Here is a 13,832-nt window from a genome sequence, read left to right on the forward strand (position 1 = left end):
AATGCTGATTAATTTTTTTGTTTTTAGATTTGATTGTTTTTTTCATAATTATCACAGAGGATGCCTGAATTCTTATTTTTATGTATTGATCTGTTAACCTTCCCAAGGGTATTCTAGTGTCAACAGCAAGATAACTTTAATCATTTTATGACTATAGGTACTTTGAAGTTATTAATTAACTTCAAGCACTAATTTGCACAAACCTTGGCAAGAGCAAATGCAAATGCTGATTGCTATGGTCACAAGAGCCAACTCATGGAACGCCATCTTCATGAACACAAGATGCAGCTATTCAGATCAGTTCATCTCCAACCCCTGAAAAAAACAAAACATTTTACACCCTGAATCAATCCAATACCTATCTCAAAGTAATCAAAAGTTTCCAACAAGCACAAGGGAGTCTGTATTAACTCGAGCAGCATGTTTTTGGTACATGTCACACGTCGATGAAATGATTGAGATAAACATGTACTTTGACATACTGCTTTAAAATCATTACATATAAATGTCTTTTCTGATGACACATCAATCCATGCACTCTTAGTAGTCATCCAGACATCATCCATTACAAACATCTAACAACAAATACCAGGTAAACACAAATACCAGGCTTAAAAAGAATTCTCTGGCAGCACTTTGTTCACATTGCCTTGAAGATCAAAATTTCTGTGATCTTGTATCACAGCTAGCCTGTTTTCATAACGCCAGTGATGTATGGTACATGTACCATACATACAGTCTAAGTCACGTACTTAGTGCAACCACTTGATCAAAATGGCTACCATATCATATCATTTTGTAGAAATTTAGATTGTGCTTAAGAGACATTAATGATTATGCCATATATGGAAATCATGTTTAGAACAGACTAAAAGATATTAATAATTGTTTGTGGTGTATCATATTGCTTGGTCAACTACTAGGTATACTACACACTATAATAATAACAACACATACAATCATTATGACTGAATTATGAAGCATGCATGCAGATCATGTAGCAATTAACATGTTAATTAACTGTTAAACTGCTATCCAAATGTCTTGGTCTTTTTTCTTATTACTTGCAGACACTTATAGCCATTGATAACCTCCTCCCCAAGTTAATGCCACAGATACAAGAGGTTTCACCCATAAAGTTGTGCACTTTGGCCCGTTTCATTCACAGATGACAAAAAAATCAATGTATCCATTACACAAACATGCCCACTCAGTCGTAATATCAACATGCTGTTTCTTTGTCAACAGATGCTGATCTCATGGACCACTACTCAGTGAATCGCATTCATATTCCTAACAAAAATTATGGCTGTAGAAATTGTCCCATTTTTAAAATCACCAAAACACAATGTATCAGTTTACTGTTCAAACAATCTTGTTTGATTCCACCTTCTTGCTGCCCTGTTGGGTAAATAAACCTATTGCTCTGTCTATTGATTTAGAAAACATATTCATCTCCTATAAACAGCAAACACATAAACATATACTAGAATACTCCATTAAAGAAGTTTAAAGGAAAAGAAGTTACGTTTTTTTTTAATGAAACAAATATTAACCATTCAACCCCTATTGCCTCAAAAAGTGGTCCTAATATCCGGACAGAAACAATCTCTTTCTGGATAATTTTAATCACTTTAATATTTCCTAATAATCAAACCTTTACAGGTAAACTAAATGGATTCAATAACCTTTTTGTTTTGGAGAATGAAAAGTCAACATATCAAAATACATCTACTAGTACCAGATGATCTACACCAATAAAACGCTTTACGTAGATAATGATTTCATCTTCAGGTCTATCCCCAATACATTAATTATTCATTCAGAAATTGGCATACTTTTCCTTCCATATCATCACGTAATACCTCAGATAGCTGTTGAGCATTCAAATTTTGCTCTATACCAATATTAAAGAACCAAACTGCAACAGATATAAATGTCACTGGTACAGCTATTCCTGCCAGACTCCAAGGTGCGACGTACATCATAAGACAGTCCATACAGAGGTATAGCCATCATCTATAGCTACTAGCTGAGCTCAGCCATGCTGACGAGTCATACATTATAGGATTGCCCTCAACATACCATAACCAGGTACATCACAATCACTGATGGTGGGGACCATGAATTGTGCTGGGTGCAGCCATCAATCAAACTGTCTCCAGCCCCCTAGGCCCATTATAATGATTAACCCAGGTAGCTATCATATCCGCATTTACGAGAACAGAATTGTTCTTCACATAAAATTAATGAAAGCGCTGTGTTTATTACCACCGCAATATATTAAGCTTGTCATATTCAAATGCTTCTGAAATGAGTCTTTTAAGATCCTGAGTCTAAAGATTTTCAAAAGTGTGTAAATAATTAAAGGTTTGTGTTCAGAAACTACATAGAAACTGACAGATCCAACCTTCAAAGATACAGCATCAACAGTTCTGTACGTCTGAAACCGAGCAAAGAATGCATTTGATGTCCTCATACTAACCATCCACTGATCATTGATGTTAGAATATTAAAGCTGATCTAATCAGTGAAAATTATACAATAGCTTATTAATCAATATAAAAGCAACTTTTGCTGTTTGTGAACAATCTGCTAGCTAAACTATAAAACTGATTGAACTTACATGGGGAGAAAGAGTCCTTTCAAGTTTTGTGTTGAATTTATCACAATGAAGTCAACCTGGGTAACGCAATACACATCCAGAAGAATTTAATAGATAAACTAAGACCTGATAAATCTCAAATGCACATTCCCCACAATATCTGTCACTGGTCCATGTTCAGACTGCTAATTAGGGATGTCAAGAGTGTTGGTAATATGGCAGATAGATTATGTGCAGTCAGCTTGGATGGAATCTTGATCCAGAGTGACATGTAACAATATCCTGGTACAAAAAATTCTGCTCCAACTGTTCCACATCAATCTCTGAGGACACGCAACATGCAAGTCAACGATAATGGACCACGGCTTAATCCAGCGGGGTGTAAAGAATAATATACATATAATTTTTCCTCACACTTGGCTTAGTCAATTCCTTTCCTTATTGCTGAACCAACACCACATAGAAAATGTCATGTACCGATAGAAATTCACTGTACAGAGGCATATGGATCACAGTTGCTTGAAATCAATTATGCATAAAGTGCATTATTCTTCCTTATTCGTACAATGTATGCCCTTGTAGCAATAGATTTTCAAAACAATTAAAACAACCTAGAAAGTACAAGAAGTGGCGGACCCTTGGGCTACAAACAGACCATCATGTAGCATTAAGCCCCGGCCACCTGGGGGTACCCTATAACATGTGCTAATACAGATCTGTCAAAGTCTTCTGATCAACTGACCATCTGAGACAACCGAGATAGAAAAAAAAAATCACTTAAAGAATCTTATATCCTCAGGAACAATGTCTGTTCTCTCTGTGTGTAATCACCTGGAATAATACCCACACATTAGGAAGACAGGGTGTTCAAAGCCCTAAGACCCAGGGTCCTGGGTAGCTCAACAATGGCCTGTCCCTACCTATCGAAGTAGATGACACAGGATTCACTCTGTGTTGAGTGATTGGCCACTGCCTCTTTTTTTTTTATACTACTCTATCAACAGCTGATGTCCTACCCAACCTTTACACACAAGCCTACACTATAATCCTATGGACTCTAAATCATGGATCTATACTCTGCTGAAATAGTCTTATGTACCAGTATACTATTAAATGATATCATTAAATGTCATTTATTCTTGTGTGTTGAATTGCTTCGTAAGGGCTTTGGATAAAACTTGAATATAGAATTAAATAGACAATGAGCTTTAAAATTCATTAACTCCTAGCAGTTCTTCAAAGACTTCATAACTAGATATAGATTCAATGCTGATAGATACATGCAAATTAACCCTTTAAAACTACCAAATGCATTTCATATCTTCATATTAGGTTCGCAATGGTTTTCTCTACATATATGGGTCACAAATGTTGTGAATTCCAAATGACCTTTAAGATGGCTGTTATTACTAAACATTTTGACATCATAAAATGCTTCTAAAGTGGCTATTTTCTGGCCACAAAATCCTCAAAGCATGTAATTCATACAATTAATGGAGATGAATCTGATGATTCAACAGCAATCTCGTGGGAAATTCATTTTCAATGTTTTTCAAAGTTTTAAAGAATTAATGCTGCTACCATTAGGTCTCATCAACTCTGTGCTAGCTGATGCAGCAATGCAACAGATTGGTATATAAATAGTCTGGCTCAACTCATTACTGCTGCAAAGGCTACAAAAATGACACCAAATATCACACTCGTGTAAGTTTGAAAGAATATTAAAAGATCATAACTTCCCCATGATTCACTTTACTGTAAAACTCAGTTATAGCGAAGTCCTAGGGACCAGTGGATATACTTTGTTATATCCGTAATTCGTTATATCCATATAACTAATTCGTAATAATAACTATAGTAAATTCACGATATGCATGTTTTCTTTTACAAGACTATAATTCTTGCTAAATGATCGAAGCTTAAAATGAAAATACATTACTTTGATAATCTTTAATAATCGGAATGCAAATTGAAAGATTTATATGAAAATAAATTCATTACAACTGTTATGTTAAATGGAGGTGCAAACTATTTAAACTGTAAAGAAATTTGTTATAAAAGTGTATATTTTTGTTATTATTCACCTCTACAGGACTCAAAATCAGTTCGCTATATCTGTAAATTCGTTATATCCGAATTCGTGATTACCGTGAAATTTTGCAAAGATTTGATAAGAATTTTACTGGGGATTCCAAAAAACTTCGCTAAATCCGAGAATACACCGATCCATTTTATTTGTGGGTGTGTCAGGTTTGACCAATCCGATCACCTCATCTGATGCAGGGTATTAGGTTGGACATTGGTCGGATATCGCTACATGAAAATGGCACTTGTTTACATATTGATATTGTAGAACTGGGTGTTATTTTTCGATTGAATTCAATATAATGGTGAAGCACTGTTCGCATGGGACATGTAAATCGGATAGCAGGTATCCAGAGAAGCTTATGGGAGCAAAATTCATCGCATTTCCGAAGCCAAAGTCTGATTTGGAGAAATGTTTAGGACGGATATCAAGTTGTCGAAGACCACATGCCCAGCTTAACGTTAACAAAATTACGAAGCGTACATATGTGTGTTCTAAGGCAAGTACATTTACATTTTATTTTCAGATTATAGAATAAACTCTCATCCATTCATCCGATATCCTTTGAACTTGTTGAACACTGACTATAACCTTGCACAAGTTAGAAAACTGGAGGAAGAAAATGACAGGTTGCGACAGGAAAGTTTCTGATGCTGCTTGCCAAACAGAGAGAGATACAACTTTCACTGCTGAAGAAGTTTCAAAGTCCAAGATCAAAAACTTCTTTGAATTTTACACTGGATTAAGTTATACATGTAGTAGATTTCTTATGCTTCTTGTGTTTCTCTTTCCAAGTTGTGAAAATACAATCATTTATGAAGACAAAAGAAAGGGAACACATGTTGACAAGTTTTCTTTGTCACAGCAGGTGTTTATGTACCTGTGCAGACTAAGAAATGCTTTAAATGTGAAAGGGTTAGCATCCAGGTTCAATATTAAGGTTCAAACCATGTCAACAGTAATGAATGGGGTAGCAAAGTACATGTATTTGAGATTAGGTTCCTTAAGGTATCCAACCCATATTAGGACCTAATTATTCTAACCTTGAATATCAATAATGTATTAAATACTCTTATATTAATTCAAACCATTTTAGCGTAGAAAAATATTAACCAACAGAAATTGTCAAAAATATCATTAACTAAGCAGTAATTAATTAACGAAGACTGCATTAAGGTCTATGGGGACAAGCACATTTTTAAAAATAAAAAAATAAATATTCAGAGTATCAATGAATGTTCTGGTGGAAAGATGCATTTAATCATTAGCAATAGGAAAACAATTTAAAACAAATTTTATACCGTATAGATTTTTTTTAGAATTGAATTTTATAGATTAAAAGCAAAGGGGGGCAACTCTTTGATAACAAAAAAGGTAAATTATTAGGACACATTCCACTCTTACATACTGATACTGAAACATGAAAAGTATGTCCAAGTATACTGCGTATTAAGCCCTATACATATCTGTCATGCATCCCGATTCATTGAAAATGGGCTATTATGGATCGCATACCTTAAGTTACTGGCCCCATCGAAATACAATCATAGGAATCATGCCAGAATTTTACAAATATGATTTTCCAAACTGTTTAGCTATTCTTGACTGTACCGAGCTAATAACTGAAAAAACCTTCATCATTGAAACAGCAAAGTCAGTGCTATTCAGACTACAAATCATCCAACACGTACATTAAAAGCTAGCTCTTGTCGTTTGTGACCCAAGAGGGTCAATTCTATTTGTTTCAGATTTATATTCTAGAAGTATTTCTGACAATGATATCATTGAACAATGTGGTTTTTATGATTATTTGAAACATTTGAAAGAAAGGGAGTTTATTGCTAATAATGATGCCTTAATGGCTGACAAAGGGTTTCTAATTGGAAAAGAGTTGGCACTTTTGGATATGCAGTTGAATATTCCGCCCCTTGCATCTAGTGCTAGGCCATTTAGTGAAAGCGATGTAAACTTCACCAGAAAAATAGCTACTCATAGAATACACATTGAACGTGCCATCAATCAAGTAAAGTGTTTTAAATTATTAAAAAGAAAAATTCCTCGAGCATATTTAATTGTATTAATGCACATTGGTTTGTAGCTGCGATGTTGACAAATTTCCTAGATACTTTAGTACAGTTTTGAAATAAATGTCCTTGTTTTTATTCAATATAGCACATGCATGCAAACATTTCTTAAATATACCTGATATGGAAGCATTGACCCCATATGTACACCACCTAGTGTTGTCTCAATCAGCTGAACCTCCTTCTGAAGGAGGTAGGATAGTGGTGTTCCCACAGCTGCGGAATCTGTCTTTACCTTTTTCACCTCCATAGCACCAATATCTGGTATGCTTAATTTAGGTGCCGTGAGTTCACATATTCTAACTTTGATTTATATTATTCAAACATAACATGTCTCGTAAAGGCTTTATTATAAAAACCTTACAATAATTTGTCAGTACATCTTCTTTGGCATTATGCTGTGGATCGGCCTTTTTTTTCTTGGGGTCTGTTTAGGCTTAAAAAACATAATTGAAGAAAGTGGTTCTGGGCTGATTTTGGACCCCCGTGGTTTATGCCACTGCTGTGGCATACTAGTGCAGGCAAGAGTTGAAGGAACTTCGGTCATGCCAAGATTTTTTTTAGTGAATTAAAGTGTATATCATACCAAATGAATGGGAACAAGAACCGCTTACTCTGAAAAGCATATTTTTAGACACGTTGAATGAAATGTTACGATTTTTTTTTTTTAAATTATTAACCTCATAATCTGTCGATATAAGTACATACCCAGCTTTGCATGAGCAATGACTCTCGCTGATGCTCAAAGTTGTGATCGTAATTGTCATGTATGTTTTGTGGGGAGCTTCATTATTTTGCATAGATCGAAAGCACTTGGCGGTGATATCTATTGATTCATCACTGCACTTGTACAATTTTAACACATGTACATAACTATTCATGAAATAATTATAACCTCTCTCTTTCGCTCTCTTTGAAATTGATGTATTCTTGAAATAATCGAAAGAAATGTCAGAAGGGATTGATGTTAAGTTTATTTCGCCCGCCATGCTTACTTCAGATTGTCCGACCCGGAAGCATCGCTATGACGTAACAAAGGTGGGCAGAGCTTATCGATGTAAAATGGATCCGTGTATTTGCTATATCAGTGTTCGTACTAAACGAGTTTTACTGTATTCACTTTAATATTTCAAATTTATTCTATAACACGAATATAATAATATACCACTGTTATATTTAACTTGTAAAATTAAAAGAACAAAAGGTTTCATTATTTCCAAATTATTAATCCTAACAAATAACAAACTAACAAATATGAGCACTTAAAAAGGCAACATTAAAAAGGATCTCAACTGGGAAGTCCTCCTTTGTGCATCATACTTGACGCCACATCTCTGGAACATTTTGTCCCATTCTTGAGGCTTAAAACCCTGAATAATTCATTAGGTGCAGTTTAATTGTAAAATGTCGATATTTTTCCCCTTTCATCAAATTGTTGCAACATAATGCTAGCAATGATATGTAATCAACAGCTGTTTCATCCAGAGTATGATGGCTTGGTCCCACCATCAGGCAGCTGTCATACAAAGACACAAAGACAATGCCAGAAATTAGGCACCATCCAACCAGCGTTCCTGACTTTCATATTGATCACTGATGAATGATGGATGCACTTCATTAATAAGCTACTATTACTGAATTATCTTAAATTGAAGATGGAGCAATTCATCAACAAATTCTGCATAATGAGTTCTAGAACTGGGACAAAAGCCTCTGATTTTCAAATATGACAATTTATTACTTGCAGATAAAAAAAAACACTTCAAAACTGTCATTTCAAATTTGTTAGACATTCAGGAAGAACTAACTCACATTTTGCATCAGATGAGTTTAGTGTCTTTTTGACAGCTCATTCTTAGAACTGCTTATCGATGCATTGATGACATTTAATTTTTAAAATTTCAATTTTTAAATAAGCCTATCTTATATTGTATGTAACACGTACAAGTCCTATCAATGATAACTGAATACAGAAATTTGTAACTGATATGAACACGTGAAATCTAATTGTTACTATGTTTAAAACATGAATGAGTCTAAAATACCTGCATGGGCAATATTGGTCATTCCAGTCAATACCATTATTAATTCATATCTATTCATAGAATTTACATCAAAATCTACCATGATGGTCACCCGCAGACAATAGGATTGAAGTCAATACACAATCTCTTTGGTGTTGATTGGTTAAAGAACCATAAATCCTTCCACTCTGAACAATATAAGATGTATAATCCCTGTATACCTGACAGCTTGACTGTACAACACCATCATACTACATGTATCAATAAGCATGTATAAATAATGAAGAGTTGTCGGTTGTGTAATGACTACATGCAACATTCCTTGCACTAGCCAGCGAGAGGAATGCTTTGATGATAGGAGGAAGGAATGTGTACTATATAACTTCCAAAAATGATCCATACATGTATTAATGTGATTTGTAATTTCAACAAGATCACATCTGTGTCATATTTATGTAAGAGAAGATCAAAACAGTTTGAAGTGGTATATTCTCTCTTATCTTATTGAATCCTCATACAGCATCAGGCAATGAGACAAAGACCAGTACCCAAACTTTAATCATGCCACTGCAACTGTTTTCTTTAAGGTATTAGGAATCATTCTTATCATTCATATACAGGTAACTCATTTAGTGGTTTACCCTTGTACACATCAATTCTTATCGCTGTCAGTTTCCATTAATATCTATGTCAAATGCAATTTCTTTGTACTCAACCATACATTTACACTCATGATTTACAAATAATCTTATAAAGGCATTATCATATTTTCCTAAGAAACATTATTACTTAAACAAGTGAAAAGCTGTCAATGTGACAGCAAACCAGGTTTTCTTTTATGTGAACTGTATCCATCATCCATGTCAACCTGTATCCATAATCCATGTCAACCGGTATCCAGTGAAATGGAGTACCCTATATGCAATATTTTGCCAAAAAATGACTAAATTCAAAAGCTGGTATTTTTTTCATAATTAATCGGAAATCAAAATCCTAGCAATATGCACACCTCTGATATATGTACAATTGATCTGCAAAAGAACAACTTCCTATCTTGAAAACTGTAGGAGGATTTATCCGTACAATGAGGGTACCCTTTTGGCACGTGCCCGCCCGCCATTTTCACCATTTTAATAACTGAATTTTTCCGTTGAAAACCCCGGTTAAAAAAAAATTCTGATTGAAAAAAATCATTCTACTTTGAAGAAACACAACCCCTACCCTGAAATTGGAGCCTCGCAGATAGGTTACCGGTATATTTCAACGTTTTACACTGTCTAGGATCATTAATATTTAACAGAGTTTACCCAACACACATTTTACATCATAAAAAAAAACCATGCGAGCCATATTTTTCACATCATATTACTAAGAGGTTTAACCCTTATTTGCAGATACTCACTTAAGCATGAAATGATCAAGTTTTTCTTCATTTGACGATTCTATATTTATGACATTTGTTTACACGACACAAAGGGACAAGGTAAAACTGCTAAAAAGATTGTTTATAGGACCTAGATAAAGTTGTGTAATAAAAAAAAATTCTAATGAGATATTCAGTTTATCATATACCGTATTATTTAGCATGTAATTTCCTGGCAGGTCAACATGCAGTATAAACACAAATATATCATGTCCCATATCTTACACAATGAAATTCTATATATGAACCCCAGTGACGCATGCATGATAGATGATAAATGCAAATAAACCTTATTTCTGGTTATGCGAGTTTAAGGCATTTACTGTGCACCCGCCTGACAATCGGCCTACCTGCACTAATACAGTCAGTTACAGATGCCCACTCATTCCAACCTGAGACTTCAAAATGTCTCCTGAAAAAAAGAAAAAAACAAGATCAATCAAAACCCAAGAGCAAACAACGTACGTGTGCCCACACACTATTAGTAAGATGTCCACATAACAGTGCTAACATTTCCCTAATTCTGTCAGTCTGAACACAAAATGAAATGTCTCGCTGAAATGTTGAATAAAAGAAATTATAAATAAATTGAATCCAGCATCACAAAGAAAGTTCCAATCCCAAATTACATTCTTTTCTTTAAAAAAAACCACCATAATAATAATAAGCTAGTTTATAGTTTTTGCTGCATTCTTCAGAAGTTTATTTCACAGTCAACTTGTTAAATATATGCTGGATGTGGTTAACCTGCTAATTAAAGAACACTTGCTGGATGTGGATTAACCTGCTGTGGGTAATTAAAGAACATGCAGCTACAAAAACAAATTCTACCAAAATGCATGGCTGCAAACAATTAGGCATATCAATTTAAGAAAATTGGGTGTTTCAGCATGGATAAGAGTTGTTAACAGAAGCTATAATATAATTATTATACACACTGGAATTAATTCAGCAATATCATATACAACATTAAAAAGTGGTGTAAGCTTTGTCCTAACATTTTGAAGCTGTAGGGAGCATAAAGGAGAGGAAAGACTGAGGAAAAAAATATTATTATTTCAAACTATACGTATGTGTATCTTACTTCTAATGTCAATAAATCTATAGATGAATGTTCACTCACCCATATTCAACATGTGACTTTTACCATATGGATGTAAATGGACATCATTTCTTTGCACGCATCAAATCTCCATATAATCTACAACATTAAAAATAACAAAAATAAGCCAAAATTAATTCAAACGAAGTCTCCCCCTCATGTGTAACAGTCCATTCAACCAAAAATGTTAAAGACTGGCAAGGGATAACCCCCACATAATGAAACAACGTCCTAACAATCTTCTTAAGAGTCAACGCAGGAACACTCACATTTCACTGGGAATAATTCACAGAAAAAAGAATTAACTGAGCGAGGAGTAAGTACCATCAAGGGACTTGAGCCATTGCTGTGCACTGGGTTTTGGGGACATTTTTGCTCTGGATGCTGTGCTTTTCAATCCGAATGGGCCACTGCACAGGGCATTCAAACAATGATATTCCAGATTTCATTACATTATTTAACAACAGATTTTCTGCCAAAAAATCAATGAACGTGAAAATTGCTTGTTGGAGTATGATTACGTACAGGGAAATTGTTTATCTGGCATGATATAATGAAATGAGATTGCATATATGGGGAGGGGGTGGCTTTTGATTTATTATGCATCTGTGAAAACTCTTTATACCCTCAGTACTATAGTTATAGTCCATTTGATGAATAAATGAATATTATAATAAAATCAAGATGGTTCATAGTAATGCCACAAGTGAAGTCTCCATAACATGTTAATTTTAGCATATTACTGTTGATCTTTGAAGTTATATATTCACATTACCATAATTTTTTGCTATTGATCATTTGTTTTCTGGCTCATGAATATAAGCAACAGAAGTGGTGATTAAAAATATGCTAAAAGATATTTGTATGTAATTTTGCTATGACCTCAACCGTAGACCTAGATACATGGCTCAAGGTCACTGCACACCCTTTACCCAAAGGCACTCTGTGGGTGAGGTATGAACCAGATTGGGTCAAGGGGAGAGGCTATGCACCTAACAAGCAATCTCCGAAGGACAGACAGACAGAAGGATGGAAAGACAGATGCACAGATTGATCACCACAGGGTGCCCGCAAAGTGGGGGGGGGGGGCCTAATGATTAAATAATTTTCAAATTTAATCTTGCAAAGGGATTGGGACAACATTAAAATAAAAAATTAATCCCCATTACATTTTTAAACTTACACTTCATAAATCATATCACATAAATGAATTAAATGTTGCTTAAAGAGATGGGTGGAGGTAGAAAAATTGGAAAATGTGTGATACACAAGTAGAACGAAATCTTTACTGAAGAGTATCAAAATACATCAACACAACACAATAGAAAAAGATTGGAGGAATCAATATAGCACCTGGGGAGGGATCTCTGGTGTCAACAACCAAATTGGATTAGAGTTTAATCAATGAGCAATGTAATGAAGTCGGCCGTGTTGTAATAGACCTTCAGGTCTCCTCTGTCACACCCCAGGCACCTAACCTAACACCGAGGACAAATGACTTCAGTAATGGAGGCCACACACGATATATCCACGTTATGTTATACCTCGTATAGTGTCACTAAGACACTCAACAAGATTTTCTCTTGGTTTTTCCTTAATTTCAACAATTTTTTTTATGCTAGCCCATGTTAACTTTTCATAATATGCAAGATATGGACTGAGACAGAGAGTAGTCACGTATTACAGTATACAAAATTGATTTTTTTTTTTTTTCAATGCAAGATATATTGACAACATGACAGTCACTTATAAACCACATATGAACAGAAGAATAATTATTTCAAGAAATGCATGCAAGATTATTAACCTTCAGTTCAATTATTAGATAGATGTATACTATGTATACATTTCACTTATTTAGAGAATTCCAACTTCTATCGTTTTGGAAAAAAATATGTTTAAATTCAATGATGACCAAAAAAAAGAAAAAGAAACCCAAGATACCTACATGAATCCCTTGGCATTTCTCATTGATACCCTCACTAAGGAAGGCTTCGGGGTATTCAATATTCCGAGACTTTCACTGTAACAAAATTATAAAGCTTGGATTACACAACACCCATCACAATTAATCGATACAGCAGCATCTTGTTGTTTTAAACACTTGTTTACTTCCAAAATGGCTTTGCATGAAAGCACACAGGCGCACAATCCAATCAATAATCTATCACATGAACACAAGAGACCGACTATCATACACTAACTGTTAGGCCTTCAATAGATCTGATTCAAGGGAGGCTACTCTTTCACAATGCATGCAAATCAAGCAACTCTCATTCGCTTAATTGCCCTATATCCATCTCGCAGCTGCATTGATGGATGAAAAATAAACATTATGACAGCTGCATCTGGTTTCATGCTCACTGTGTGGTGGGTGTTAATTATAAATTTTTCTCAAAAAGTTTCAAGGAGTCGACACAGTGTCTGCTGGATGTGCCACGGACCAGCAACTCTCATTTTTATTGATCAATCTTATCCATCTGTTTTAAATTGCAGTATTTAAATTAT

The 13,832-nt window shown here is 34.7% G+C and overlaps 1 protein-coding gene across 11 annotated transcripts in view; it reads right to left on the reverse strand.

The window, feature by feature from the left end:
* The window catches only part of LOC128178642 (neuroglian-like), a 31,068-nt gene that overhangs the window by 11,460 nt on the left and 5,776 nt on the right, over positions 1 to 13,832 (reverse strand). For 6 of the 11 annotated variants that reach the window (XM_052845975.1, XM_052845956.1, XM_052845964.1 and 3 more), the window contains exons 2-5: positions 13,273 to 13,347; positions 11,346 to 11,423; positions 10,573 to 10,634; positions 204 to 315 (exon numbers count right to left, since the gene is read on the reverse strand). In XM_052845975.1, the coding sequence (XP_052701935.1) occupies positions 204 to 273 (70 nt within the window). In that variant the 5' untranslated portion in view covers positions 274 to 315; positions 10,573 to 10,634; positions 11,346 to 11,423; positions 13,273 to 13,347. Of the gene's footprint in view, positions 1 to 203; positions 316 to 2,626; positions 3,490 to 10,572; positions 10,635 to 11,345; positions 11,424 to 11,593; positions 12,144 to 13,272; positions 13,831 to 13,832 lie in introns of those variants that run through there. The other 5 variants (XM_052845899.1, XM_052845939.1, XM_052845925.1 and 2 more) reach the window with 5 other exon arrangements.

This window comes from Crassostrea angulata, chromosome 1, assembly GCF_025612915.1.
Source record: "Crassostrea angulata isolate pt1a10 chromosome 1, ASM2561291v2, whole genome shotgun sequence".
Classification (NCBI taxonomy): Eukaryota; Metazoa; Mollusca; class Bivalvia; order Ostreida; family Ostreidae; genus Magallana; species Magallana angulata.